Source organism: Psittacula echo (assembly GCF_963264785.1).
Source record: "Psittacula echo genome assembly, chromosome: 1".
Lineage (NCBI taxonomy): Eukaryota > Metazoa > Chordata > Aves > Psittaciformes > Psittacidae > Psittacula > Psittacula echo.
This window is the reverse complement of record NC_137735.1, coordinates 67,627,550-67,640,813: the sequence shown is the minus strand read 5'-3', so window position 1 is coordinate 67,640,813 and position 13,264 is coordinate 67,627,550. Positions and strand designations below refer to the sequence as shown.

At 42.8% G+C, this 13,264-nt stretch overlaps 1 protein-coding gene across 1 annotated transcript in view; it reads right to left on the bottom strand.

Moving 5' to 3' along the window:
• Window positions 1–10,754, bottom strand: part of RNF150 (ring finger protein 150) — a gene marked incomplete at both ends in the record, with an annotated part of 117,008 nt that extends 106,254 nt beyond the window's left edge. Inside the window, one exon of the mRNA XM_080634585.1 lies at window positions 10,289–10,754. Within this exon, the coding sequence (XP_080490711.1) occupies window positions 10,289–10,754 (466 nt within the window). The remainder of the gene's footprint in view (window positions 1–10,288) is intronic.
• Between the last annotated feature and the right edge of the window lie 2,510 nt (window positions 10,755–13,264).

The following is a 13,264-nucleotide window of genomic DNA, read 5'->3' as shown; positions in this document are numbered from 1 at the left end:
AAATAACATTAAGTTATGGGAAACCATTTAGGAAACTGCATCTTACTACAAGCCTGAATTTGTCTCACTTCCATTGACAGCTACTGATCCTTGTTATGTCTTTGCCTATAAGGGCAGTCTTCATCTCATACCAAGTATCATTCCCATGTGTATCTAGACACAGTGCTAAAGTCGTATCTAGCCTGCTGGTAAGGATATATACACACAGAGAAAAAGTAAAAGATCTTATAGCTTAGGGACTGCACAATGGGAAGACAGAAAGCTGTTGGCACACTATCATAAGGAAACAAAATCCAGCATTGCAAACCCGAGTTCAATTTCTTTAAACAATGCTTGTAATCAAACACATGCATTGATTCCTGGAGAAGTGTAACATTTGAGTTGGGGAGAAGTCAGATCTGTGCTCTGGGGTGGAAGCAGTGTCTAAAGCTGGTGGAAGCTGATTAAAATATAATATATCATCAAAAGGAAACGGAAACCAAACTGTTTCTGAAATGTCTCTGAAATTTCAGAGACATTGAATATTTACTAAAATAAAATCTTCCTTCAAAATCAGAACTGTAAGATCTTTTCTGGAGAGCAAAAACTTCCCAGAACAGGTTTGTTCTTGAAAATCCATTTCACTTCTAAAGAAAAAGAGTTTTGATGGAAAAACTCCCTGTCAGTTTTTCTAGCACACAGCGGTCAAAACTTAATCTCCATCTGCGAAACGATGAAATAGCAGGATCTGCCCCTTGCATAGAGGGGACCATAATTTAGTCCTTTAAGAAGTCATGAAAAAGACTTAAGAGTGGTCAGCACAAAGCCATTTCATGCATAGCAAGTGGCTATGCCTGATTGGCAGTCTTCTATTCATCAAAAGCACTGCCACTCTTCCTGACTGCTGGTGCCACACTCCTCCAAGTTGATCCTGAGCAGCAGACAGCAGATGCTCTTTATACCCAGAGTCACGTGCAAAGGAAAAGAAAGCAACCAGAAGAGCATAAACCTGCTCTTCTTCCCTTTACAGTCAACTTTGCATGTGAAGCTATTTGGCTATTTTTGTCAACCTGGTAAGGGGTGGGAAGAAAGGAAAAAAACCCAAACAACTAGAAGAGATGAAAAACAGGTGCAGAGCACATAATAAGAGAAGATGACAAAAAAACCAGGTAAGAAGTCCAAAGGAAAGATTAATTGGAAATGTGGACAGTAAAGAAATTATACACACACACACACTTCCCACCCTCACATCCCCCAAAAAAGAAAGAGAGAAAAAATAACTAGAAAATTAACAGGATAGAGGATTGAAGGAAAAGTAAAGCAAGAGAAAGACATCAAAAGCAGTATTATAACAAGTCATAATGGGTTTAACTCAGACAGCTCCTTGTTTCCCAGCGTGAGAAGTCCTGATACAGTATATACTAAAGGTATTAATTTGATAGACAACCAGATGGTACTTCAAACACATGGACATACAAAGAGCGATCAGAGACCAAGCACAGAGATTACACAATCTTGCAAAAGCTGCCTCACTCAGGAAACATGATACTGGCAGGTAAAACTAGGAGACAGTAAGCATATAATAAAAGCTTAAAAAGGCACAAGACGGGAAAGCATATTCTGTACAAGTACAAGAAACAATCATGAACAAGACTGCAGCATCAGACTGTTCTGTTTTAAAGACTCTTTTTGGAGTCAAACACAGACATGCCCCAGAAATGTGGCCAAAGATTTTAATATTCTCTAATACAGAGACTTTTTGAAAGGGCAAAGGAAAAGCAGAAATGTATTTCTGTCTCCTAACAGAAAATATTGAAATGGAAAAGGACAAAGAATACTAACACGTCGGCTAACATCAGAGGATGTAAAACCAGAGAGATCTTTATCAGATGCTGATACAGAACTCTTGCTTAATTGGAAAATCAAGAAATCTTTCAGAGTGAAACTTGTTACACACCCACAGCTTTGATCATGAAGAACTGGATTTGCTCTGCTAGTATGACAGCAACAACTAAATGCAAAAGCTTCCCAGGTGCTTCACAAATCCATTTAAGCAGAACAATAAATCTGTATTTCTTATTGTACTGAATCTGAACCCAGCGAACCCACAACACATACTCAACTAACACTGACACATTTTACAGTAATCTTAAGATTAGACATATGTGTTAGCTAAAGATGAATCTACCTACTAGGCTCTTGAGCCCATTCTTAGTGCTGCGATGTAATGTCAGACACATTCAACACCGTACCGCAGTGATGGTGCTAGAAATGAATCCTTTGACAAGGACTGCAAGATCAAGCAATAAACAGAAGGGCACAGTTTAATAATGTGTGATTTACAAAGGTGGAAGCTGAAGTTTAATGTGATGAATAATTCTCTTTAAAATACTACAGAATATAAACTCATTTTAAAAAGCTATGTCTCATTAAGTGTATAGCACAAGGGAGCACTTGCCAGCTCACCCTATTCCATGCATCCCCGGAGGAACTACATTTCTATGCAGATATAAAATGCTTCTATCTGTGTTTAAGAAGTATACAAGATATACTCAAGCCAGGACTCTCTATTATAGGGAGTTACGTGGCTGTAATTTATGTTTCTGTGTTTTGGGAACTAAAAAGATAAATATTTTTTTCCTCCAATTTGCCTCAAACTGATAATAAGGTTAATATAAATGGACTACCTTTTCAATTTATGGCAGGCACTATTACATGCATAAACACAGTTAAACACATCAAATTTGAAATGGAAACTCTGACAGACCCTTAGGTCTACCAGTATAATTGAATATCGCTATGATTATACTGTCAGAAGCAAATGAACAGGCACTTCACTTTACTGATGTTATTTGTAAGTCACTCTGGAGAAGGAAAATGAAATGAACAATTATTTGAAAAACCTATTATATCTTTAAGTAGCAAAGAATCAAAAGATGCTAGCTTTTCATATTTTGAAGTAGAACAGCAATAAACCAAACAGGTTAATCTTTCCTTCATCTCCTTTAGTTCTACTCCATTCAGTTTTCTAAAGTTTATCTCAAGTAAGTTACTGAAGAAGAGCCAAAAAATAAATAATGCCCTTGTTAAGCCTCTCTTGTAAAGCCCAGATGCATAATATTGTTGTTTCATAAGCAAACCAGTCTTTACAACCTTTCTCCATCTACTAGAACTGGTGAAAGAAGAGGTGTTTCCACTCATCCATTTTTTAACTGAAAACCATACTGTTTCCACCAGGGTGGTGGAGCACCTAAATGAGTAATTTTCAATCTATCCTGGCTGGAGAATTGTTTCACAAAATACACTGAAGAACACTAAACCTATTATTGACGAGCTTCAATTCACAGCAAATTCATTAGCAAAGTTGTAGGTTTATGAAGCTTGGCATCCGCTAACATGGGCAATAGGTCAGAGAGTAGACATAAAGCTGGCATATTTAATACAGTACATTTTAAATCTTGAGGTTTCACTGAACTGATTTGGGGTTTCTCCTCCAGGTAACAGATATAATCATTCTTAACAGAATTACCTTCTGAGATACTACATCTAAACACATTCATAAACAAGCAAGATACCCTGGGTATCCTTGACCCTGCTCATCCACATTCAGGACTTGGTCAAACTGTGCAGTGGCTGACCTGTGGCCTATCTATCTAGATTCCTTTTCAAGAGAAATCAAAACCCTATGAAGTGAGAAGAGAGCAGGGCACAAATGAAGTCCTGGGCCACATCCCACTATGGAATCCAGACACAGCAGAGTAAGTCTGTTTGGACATAGCCAGTTACAAAATATTTCGCTTCCTTGCAATTGCCATATACTCCCCTAAACTGTGTGGTATGACGGATATAGCTGGTTTTAAACCTTACCCGTTAGCAGTTATGCCTCTGCCAAGATGACTTTGTGGAAGTAATGAGAATTAAATATTATTGCAAGATATAGTATTACTATTTAATATCCTCCTTCATTTTATATCTCTTCCCTCAGCACCATTCTGCTAGTTAAACAGACTGCATTTGGTTCTGAAGCACCCCAAGATTCTTTCCTTTGCAAGATGCTAAGCAAAAAGCACTGTGGCAGTAGTAGGTGGTAACACTGTAGGCAGCAGTCCCACATTAGTAAGGCGACAGATTACATGGACTACTCAGTCTTTTCCATATCTGATTTCTATGAATCAATGATTGCATTGTTTGTGACTAGTACTCAAATGCAACTGAAAGGGCAGAAGTGAGACTTGTCTTGAAATGAATCCTGTTTCTGTGCAGGTTAGCTATGCAGAAGTTATTGGGAAGTGGAGAAGTCGTTGGGATATCCCTTCAGAAGGATCTAACTGTTCATCAGCCTGGCTTGCGGCATAAGGAGGCAGAGGTTACCTGAAACTCAGCCATCTCACATGACAGTGTGCTATGAGCTCCATCAAACAAGTGCAGCAAAATAATGGGTTCTTTTAGTCTTTCATTTACATGAGAAAGTAGAAAATGTCCTTGTCTCTTACCAGGAAAAGAGACTCTTAAAGTGCCAATGCTGAACTAACTGTAGGCTTCTCTCCCCTTTTGCTGAAAATGTTCCTGTGTTTTGTGATGTACCATGGAGGGAGGCAGCACGGAAATCTATCTGCATGAATTAGTGAGTTATCATGGGCAAAGACTGCCAGAGTATTCTAATAACCCAAGCTAACACATACCATTTTAAAGCCAAAGTACCAATGGGATTAGAACAAACCATTGCTTTATCACAGGCAAGCCATTCTCATAAGGACAGCATACCAAAAGGAAGAGATCCAGATTAACACAGCAGTTAGAACTGATGCTGATACAGATTTGTTTCTGAGGAAGATTTTCTTGTTGCTGTGTCACTTCTTACTGCAGAGATCTGAAGATAGTACTTTTATGAATATCACTGCAAACAAATGCTGCAGAAAAGACATGCAGAAATCTCATTGCTTTTGCCATCAGTAAATTTGGAGGATCAATGCAATCTTTAATGAATCAATACTTCACCGCTTCATAGGGAAAGCTGTACCTTATGACTTGATCCAAAGCTCAGTGGACTCACTGTCTTTCTACTGGCTGCAATGAGCTCTTGAAGGAGACACATAAGCCAGCCATGAGGGTGAAAGAAGAGACCCAACAAGGCAAAAAGCATTTTACCTAGTGACAAACCTCAGTGCTCCAGTGCTGAAGTGGCTGCCCCAAGTAGTACCAGCAACCAAGATTACTTTGTTGCTCTAGGCCTTGCTAGGTCAAATTCATCCCTCTTAATTCAGTTAAAGCTAAACCAGTGACCTAACATTACAAAGTCCCCTCAGCATTTGTCACGACTGAACATCTCTGTAGTAGAGAAGTCTAGCACTGAGCCACTGCAGAACCAGTAGGCAGAAGTGTGTCTCACTAACAAACACAGCGGGACAGCTTTCTTGGCACTACCACTGGCTCTAGCCAGTGATATAAATCCTTAATTTTGATAGAGAACCAGATTTTTCCAAAACTACTGAAAAGCCACCCATGACGGATCCAGGAGCTCCTCCAAGATCCTAAGGATGGCAGCACACCCCAGCCATACCTCAGTTTCATAATGGATACGGTTCAGAGATGCACAAATCTCCACCTCCTTCCCCCACTGAGGTGGTTTCTATTAGGAATGAATCCTGGGTGCCTGGAACAGAAAATAATTATGGCAGGCCCTGGAAGCCTGAAATCTCCAACCCTTGATTAATTCACTGTTATCCATATGTAAATATTGTCAGCACATTTTCTTCATTAGAATATGACAAAAGTTTAGGGAAACAATTGTTTTAGAAAAGGAGCTACAGTACTGAATTATGTCTGTAAAGAGAAAAATCTTCAACTCCAGTGTTTAATTTGCACATCAGTACAAAACTACAAGGGAGCCCCTAGCCAAAATTACCAACACATCTTAAAATATGTCAAAGGCAAGACTAGTCATTGATCATGGAACAAAAATCTGAGTGCAAGGGAAGAAACTTATTGAACTGAACATGCACATATCAAGGCTGGTCAAATTCACAGCATGTGCGGAGGGACACACCTGGTTTTGCAGTGGGATGCCATGCCCTCCTTCTGCAATCTGGCACACACACGCTGCACTTGAGGGCCAAAGAGGGAGGGAAGAAGTTGGGCTCATCTCAGACCACATATGAGATTCATGTCTCTTGACAGTTGCTGCCAGTGTGTACAAGCCATTACAAAAAATGAGGCATCTGCCTCTCCTTGAAAATGGGCTGTCATACGTGCAGCACATGACTTAGAATCTGTGATGGCATGCACTGGAAAGGCAGAATATAGAGAGTGCAAAACTGCCTGACTCACATATACTTCTGGTGCAAAATACTCAAGATGCAATTTAATGCACATAATAATCATAAAATCATAGAATCATAGAATTAGCTAGGTTGGAAAGGACCTTTAAGATCATCAAGTCCAACCATTACCCCAGAACTGCCAAGACCACCACTAAATCATATCACTGAGGGATCATATCCATTCTGTGAGATATTCTGGAGCAGCCCAGAATATTCAAACTGTACTGAATACTAAAGATTTGATTTTTACCCACATAGGAATCATGTGTACAGTCACAGTTAGCATCTCTCCCTAGTCCCAAGCACCTCATAGGTGCCCAAGTTAGAAGTCCCCTCAAATAAGAGCTGGAGAGAGGGAAGTTCTCACCTTTAATCACCTTCTGGAAGGCTCCATTATTGTGTATATTCAGAGCTCAGAGGAAGTGTTAGGATGTGCTACAACAGGTAATAAAAATACTTCCAATTAATACTAAGTTATTAAATGTACACACAGTGGCTAGAGCCTTTTCAAATGTAAATAACAGCTAATTTGTTCTGAATAAGAAGAAATGCCAATCAGAAATCCTAGCCAACACCATGGATTATTCTTCTAGAGAAAAAAAACCCAACAACATTCTCTATATTATTAGGCTACTTTTCTACTAGCGAAGTTGATTTAGGAAAAATAAAAAGCATCTGGAACAGAAATTCTAGATGCTTTTATTCCTCCTCTGGTTAAACCCTGTTTAGTTAAAAAGCAAATTTGGACTCACGGCTCCTAGACTTCAAGCCAATAAAAATAAAGTTGCCGGCTTGCAAAGGCTGTAGCAGCTGATGCAAAAGCAAAGTGTGCCCTAGCACGAGAACCACAGACCTCTGCATTCCCCGTGAGCGCAGATGTCACAACTCTACCTTACTTCTGGATGTGCAAGCAATGACCTAAGCACAAGCTCCCTGAAAGCAAAGGCTTTAAAAATGGTGATTGAACTGGTTCAAATTATACACTTTGTCTGGGGCACTATAAATAAATCCTGGAAAGTTGTATTTGAGTATTTCAACCACGAGCTTTGATATACCACCCTGCTTAGGGGTTCTGCTTAAGGGTGTTGCAGGGGCTCAAGAATGGTATCTTGCTACAGTTACCTATAGATTTTGAAATCAGCAGGCATCATGTTAGCAAAGGGTCATTGGCATGCATTGTAGCAGAAAACAGGAAATATAATTAAACATACAGATATGAGGTTAAGGTTTTTGACAAGAGAAAGAGAGCTTTGGGAAGAAAGTGTCAAGGGCAAAAATAAGAGTAGCACAGTAACGCGGTCAAGAAGGGGTAGAGATGAAGAAATTAGAGTGGGGGTGGGAACAGCAGAAAAAGAAACACAGATAAAAAAAACATCAGCAAGAGAGGTGAAGCATACAGAGGAGAAGAACGCACAGAAGGAAAAACATCTCTCTTTGGAGTAATAGTTCTTTAGCAAGGGCAGGAGCCACACTGTTATGCAACAGGATATACTGTTTTCTCTATAGAAAGAGTTTATTTAAGCTTATATGAAACCTCAAAAAAAAAAGAAAATCTGTGGGAGGAAAAGGGAAAGAGAGAGTAACATCATATTTCTTTCAACTTTTAAATTGCTTTTTAGGTCATATTTCACCCTTCCCTCTCATCCCCCAAGTATTTTCCAGGATGGAATTTTCTTCTTCCCACTCCAGGATTTGGCGTGGGCAGAGCACTGCATATGCTGCTGAACTCAGAACCAAGAAACTGATTCATTCTTCCCCTGAATCTTGTGCGGTGCTATCGTTTAGACTGAGACCAAGCAAACGTCAAAGGCTGCAAGTCAGAAAGATAATTTTACACAGCTTGTATATTCACTCTGTCCCTGTGTAACGGTGGAAGAGTAAAGATAAATCCAGTTCTAACCCCTGGTAGCTTGTCAAATATTTGTTTATGAATAATTATTCTTCCTCCTGTTCCAGCAGACCTATGCTCTAAAACTCCTCCGAGTTTTGACTGCAGCAGAGGGTAGGTTTTTTCCTAAGGTTTCTCAACTCCACAGAACAAAAATCCTTAAATTGAAGACAACCGCACACAATCAACCAGCAAAGCCCTTCAGTCTCACTGACTGTGTTCAACAAGTTTGGATGATTTTCTGCAAGTTTCCTTCCATTTCAGCCTCTGGTACTGTACAATCACACTGCTGGGTATCAATTCAGTACTCAAAAAGGATTCTCAGAATAAGCTATACGAAGTCATCTGACATAAATGAAGCTGCCCCCAAGATAAGTGATATACTGTTTTCTATTTTCAAAAGCTGAGGTCACTCTAGTAAGAAAGATTCCCTGCTTACTTCATTTTAGACCTTAAAACAAACAAAAGCGCCAGCATTTTAAAAGGTTACACACATTTTTTACTCCCACTGTTTCTTAATAAAACACCATTTGTGTGGGAAACCAGCTCAGTGCATACTTCAGAAACAGGCAAACCATTAATTGATCCAACATGTTGGCAGTTCTAGAGAAACTCACTATGATGAGAACAAGCGATGCATCTTAACTTTTGAAACAGACTGAGCTTTACTTTAAGGGTGCATAAGTATGTCAAGCTCCTACTACTTTATACTACTTAGTATATAATCTGTGACACTTACAAGTCCCAAGAAGTATAACCTGAACAGCTACTAAACCATGTGCAGGTTGTAAAGCAGAGTTTTAAGAAGCTCAAGAGGTTATGAGTTGCTTGCCTCACAAAACCATTGGAAAATACTAAAAAATCCCATTTTCCACCAAACCTACCAGAGAGGCATGACTCTGCCCAGATAAATGGTTAATCTCTTAAAGAGGCTGCACACAAGAGGATCCAGAAGCACTTCTTTTGCACCAGCAGTATTATAGCACTATAGTCAGGCAACAAATGGTTTTTCAGCACATTCATGCTAGCTGGTTTATTATGGAAATTTAAAATGTCATTAGAATAACATCCTGTTTTGCAGCCTGTGTTTCAATTTACCCCTAACTCTGCTAAGATTCAACCAGCATGAAACAGCTGGGCATGATAAGTTACTGGATGCAAACCAAACAAGAGATTTCACAATAGCTGGCATTTTAGTCTCTGTGGCATATGCTACTGGTATAAAAGACCAGTGACTCCTGGCAGAAAACACCATCCCTAAATACAAATCTGGTGATCTGTTTCCAAAACAGCATTATTTCAGATGAAACGTTGTTACAAAACCAGTGGGGTTTTTTGGTGGGCATAACCTGAGGTTTGGATTGTTTCTGATAGTGGATCTCTGCTTGGTTCTAGTTGACAAGCGCATGTTGGGACCCAAACACAAACTCCAACAGAGCATTCACCTAGGAGAATGAACACCTTCCACATCCCTCCCAACAAGCTCAGTGCTGGACAAAATACCTCATGTTCTCACCAAATCAGATTCTCGTCATCCCTGCTCAATCCCACAGCTTTAACACTATCACAGGCAGGACAGTGGACACCGGGTTCCCTGCTCTATTGCACATCCTGATAAACGTGCACCATAAACACTACTCTTCTCTCCCGAAGGTCTCAATTTGAATCACACCCTATCCCACACAGCATCTGCCTACGATCCATAGGACACCACAAAACATCAGTGCCCCACAGCGGGCTCAGGGTCCCATCCATTCCTCCAACTAGACCAAAACTTTACATCTCCCAAACTTTTCACCCCTGGAGCACCAGTGTGTAGTGCTTCCAGCAGCACATCCATCCTTTGCCATGGCAGCATGGAGAGGTGCTCCACACCCCCCGGGATGGGCACCCACTGCCCAGCGAGGCCCATAGCCTCTCCTGCTCCCTGCCAGGAGGTGTGAGAACACGTTCCCCCCCCCCCCCCCCCGCGCCCCCAGCTCCCATCCCAAAGATGTGGGGTGGCACAGCAGGCTGCACATGCAGTAAACCAGGGCCCACTTGTCCACCCAGCCCAGACCTCAGGGTGCACCCACGTAGCACTCAGGGTGCCGGGGCTCACCTGCATGGGGCATGGTGATGGTCTCGTTGGCGTTGCTGGAGCCCACGTTGTAGATGACCACGGCGGAGGCGTTCTGGGCGGCGGCGTGCCGGATCTTGTCCTTGTAGGTGCAGTTGCCCCGCGGGATGAGGGCCACCCAGCTCTTACCCGGCGCCGGGGCGTTAAAGCGGGTGCCGGGGTCACACGCGTAGCGGTCTGCGGGCGAGGCGGAGAGGGCCACCTGCCCGCGGGCGTCCTGCTTGGGCGACTGCTCGCCGTAGCGCCCGCACTCGCTCTTCTCGCTGCGGAGCTCGGCGCTACCGGCCGCCGGGTCGGCGTAGGTGATGTTGACGAAGGCCGTGTACCACTCCTCCTTCTCGGCCACGGTGAAGTCCAGGCACAGCAGATGCACGAAACAAAAGGACAGCAGCCATGTTGAGAGAGCCAGGCTGCGGCACGCTTGGATCACAGACATTGCCATCTTCATCTGACGGGCCCCCCCCAGACCAACCCAACCCGACCCGGCCCGGCCCAGCCCGCCCCGCCGGGCTCTGTGGTGTGCGTGCGTGTACGGGGGGGTTGTGTGTGCGTGTGGTGTGTGCGCGCACCCGCTCCGCGCGGGGCGGCGCTGCTCCCGCCGTGCGGGAACGGAGAGGAAGGGATGGAAGGAGCGGGAAGGAGCCCTCCCCGCCGCCTAATTCATGCCGGGCCCGTTTGATTTCCTCGCGCTCGCCCCGTCCCCGCCCTCCCCTCTCCCTCAGCTTCCTCCTGCCCCTTTCTCTCCTCCCTCGCTGCTGCTGGCAGCCCAGCGGGCTGGCCGGGTAAGGCGCCGAGAAGAGAGGACAGGAGAGAAGAGGAGGGAAGGGGGGATGTTTCCACACGCACAAAGGCGCGGGGCCGCTCCCGCTCCGTGCCCGGCCCCTGCGGAGGCCCGGCGCGTCCCGCCGGTGGGGCTGCGCTGCGCTCCCCGGGGTGCGGGGCGGCGGGGCCGCCGGGTGCGGGAGGAGCGCTCGTAGCGCTCGCAGCGCCACCTGCCGGGGGAGCCGGAGGAGCCGCCGGCTCTCTCCGAGGATTAAGTCGATCACACTCCGATTCCTGGTTTTAACTTTGATTTATTTTCCCCAGCTCTCTTCCTGACCTCTGCAGGATGAGTTAGAAAGCCTTATATATTAAAACTTGAACGTCATAGTGCAATTCTGCCACGCAGCTCCACTTTATGCTTCAGGTCAGAGGGATGGATAATTACTTTTGAATCAAGCTTTAAAACACAAACTGAAAACAGTACTTCCTATACGTTTCTGGCTGATAATGACAGGCACGTTTACCAAAATCGAGTGTGTGGCTCAAAGGAACATGAAAACCTCAAAAGTGAAACCTCAAAGAATGACAAAGCCACTCTATGGGAATACTCTATGGACATGGGCAGAAAGGAATAGTTTAATTTTGGCTCAGTGAAAATCCAGATTTAGAGATCTTTTTTGTTATAAAACACCCCAAAAGAATTTTGGCCAGGACTGGGATGCCTTTCAAGAGGTCAAACCACAACCAACTCTGTCTATCACAGTGCAAGCAAGTAGCAAAAATCCTGCTTTTCCATAAGTATGTTCAGTAACAAAAGGATGCAGCACAAGATAAGTAGATCCTGCCTGCCCCCTTGTTATTAGAGCTGCCGCTAGAATTGCCATCCCTGAGTACCTCACTAGTGTCAGGATTTGCCTGTTTACTTTTTATGTTCATAGCTGACGCTGATGTAGGTGAACAGATGACAGTCTTAACCATAATTTATATATGCAGATGCTGAAAAAAGTGAATTTGAGAGAAAAACATACAGGTGAATAGGGGAGCAAAATAAAGAACTTCACAGGAAAAACAGTGGGTTGCCAAAAAGTCTGCTGTCAAACAAGAGGACAACTTTCCTTGAAAGCTCATTGCTGGAGAGGTGAAACCAGCAACTGAGAAGAAAAAACATACCACATAGAACTAACATTGAGAGACGAAAGTTGATGGCAATCAACATTAATTGGAAAGTGTTGAGATTTCATGAGGGAAGCAAAAGCCTTGGACAGGCTATGGCAAATAAAGACTTTGTATATTTAGAAGAATAAGAAGCCCTTAAAAAAAAAAAAAAAAAAAAAAAAAGGTATAAATGATCAATAAATATTTCATGTTCATATTTGGAAGGAAATGGAGGACATGTTTGCCAGATTATTGAGTCATAAAAGAGAGAAGCCGCAGCATCTCCTCAGAACATACAAAAACCAGCAGACCCAGAAAAATGGCACATATGAATTCCAAAAGAGTGGGCAGGAAGGTGGAGAGAATAACCATCTGACACTACTACAAGTAAATCTGGGCACAACAGGAAAATCTTGACAGGTTGGGCATTCTGTTTTCTGATAAAATCCAGAAAAACTGATTATGGTGACCAGGTAGTTACAGGCTGTTTGGCTTAATGTTAACCAACCCCAAGGAAAACAAAGAGAGAAAAAACTCCAATGTATGGATGAAGTTTGTGTTTATGGGAAGTGGCCTGCCAAGACAACATGATCCATGGTTTTGTGAGGAAAACTCTCAGTATGGCTGGTGAAGTTACACAGCCATGGCCACAACAGGTTTTTGAAAAGCTTGTTATTCAGTGCTACATGACGTTCTAATTACACCTATGAAGGACCAGATAAGATAAGCTTACTTGAAACAGAACATGTTTTAATAGAGCTTGATGCAAAAATATGAATCCAGGTGACCGGAACTGCTGACCACCTGGAGCAGGACTGGGAAGACCATGGCTTACTCTGCACACAGGCAGGGATTTGGGGATCAGAGTAGGAAGGAATCATGCTATACTCCAAAGGAAAAGAGGCCTAAAGAGGATGTAGCTATTCTCAGATGTTTCAGAGGAATAACAAATAGGAGTAAGGAAGTGATTTTCTCTCTGCATGAAGCATCAGTGAGGCAGATATTGGAAGCAGTCCAGTTTTAGTATCTGCATTTTAAAAA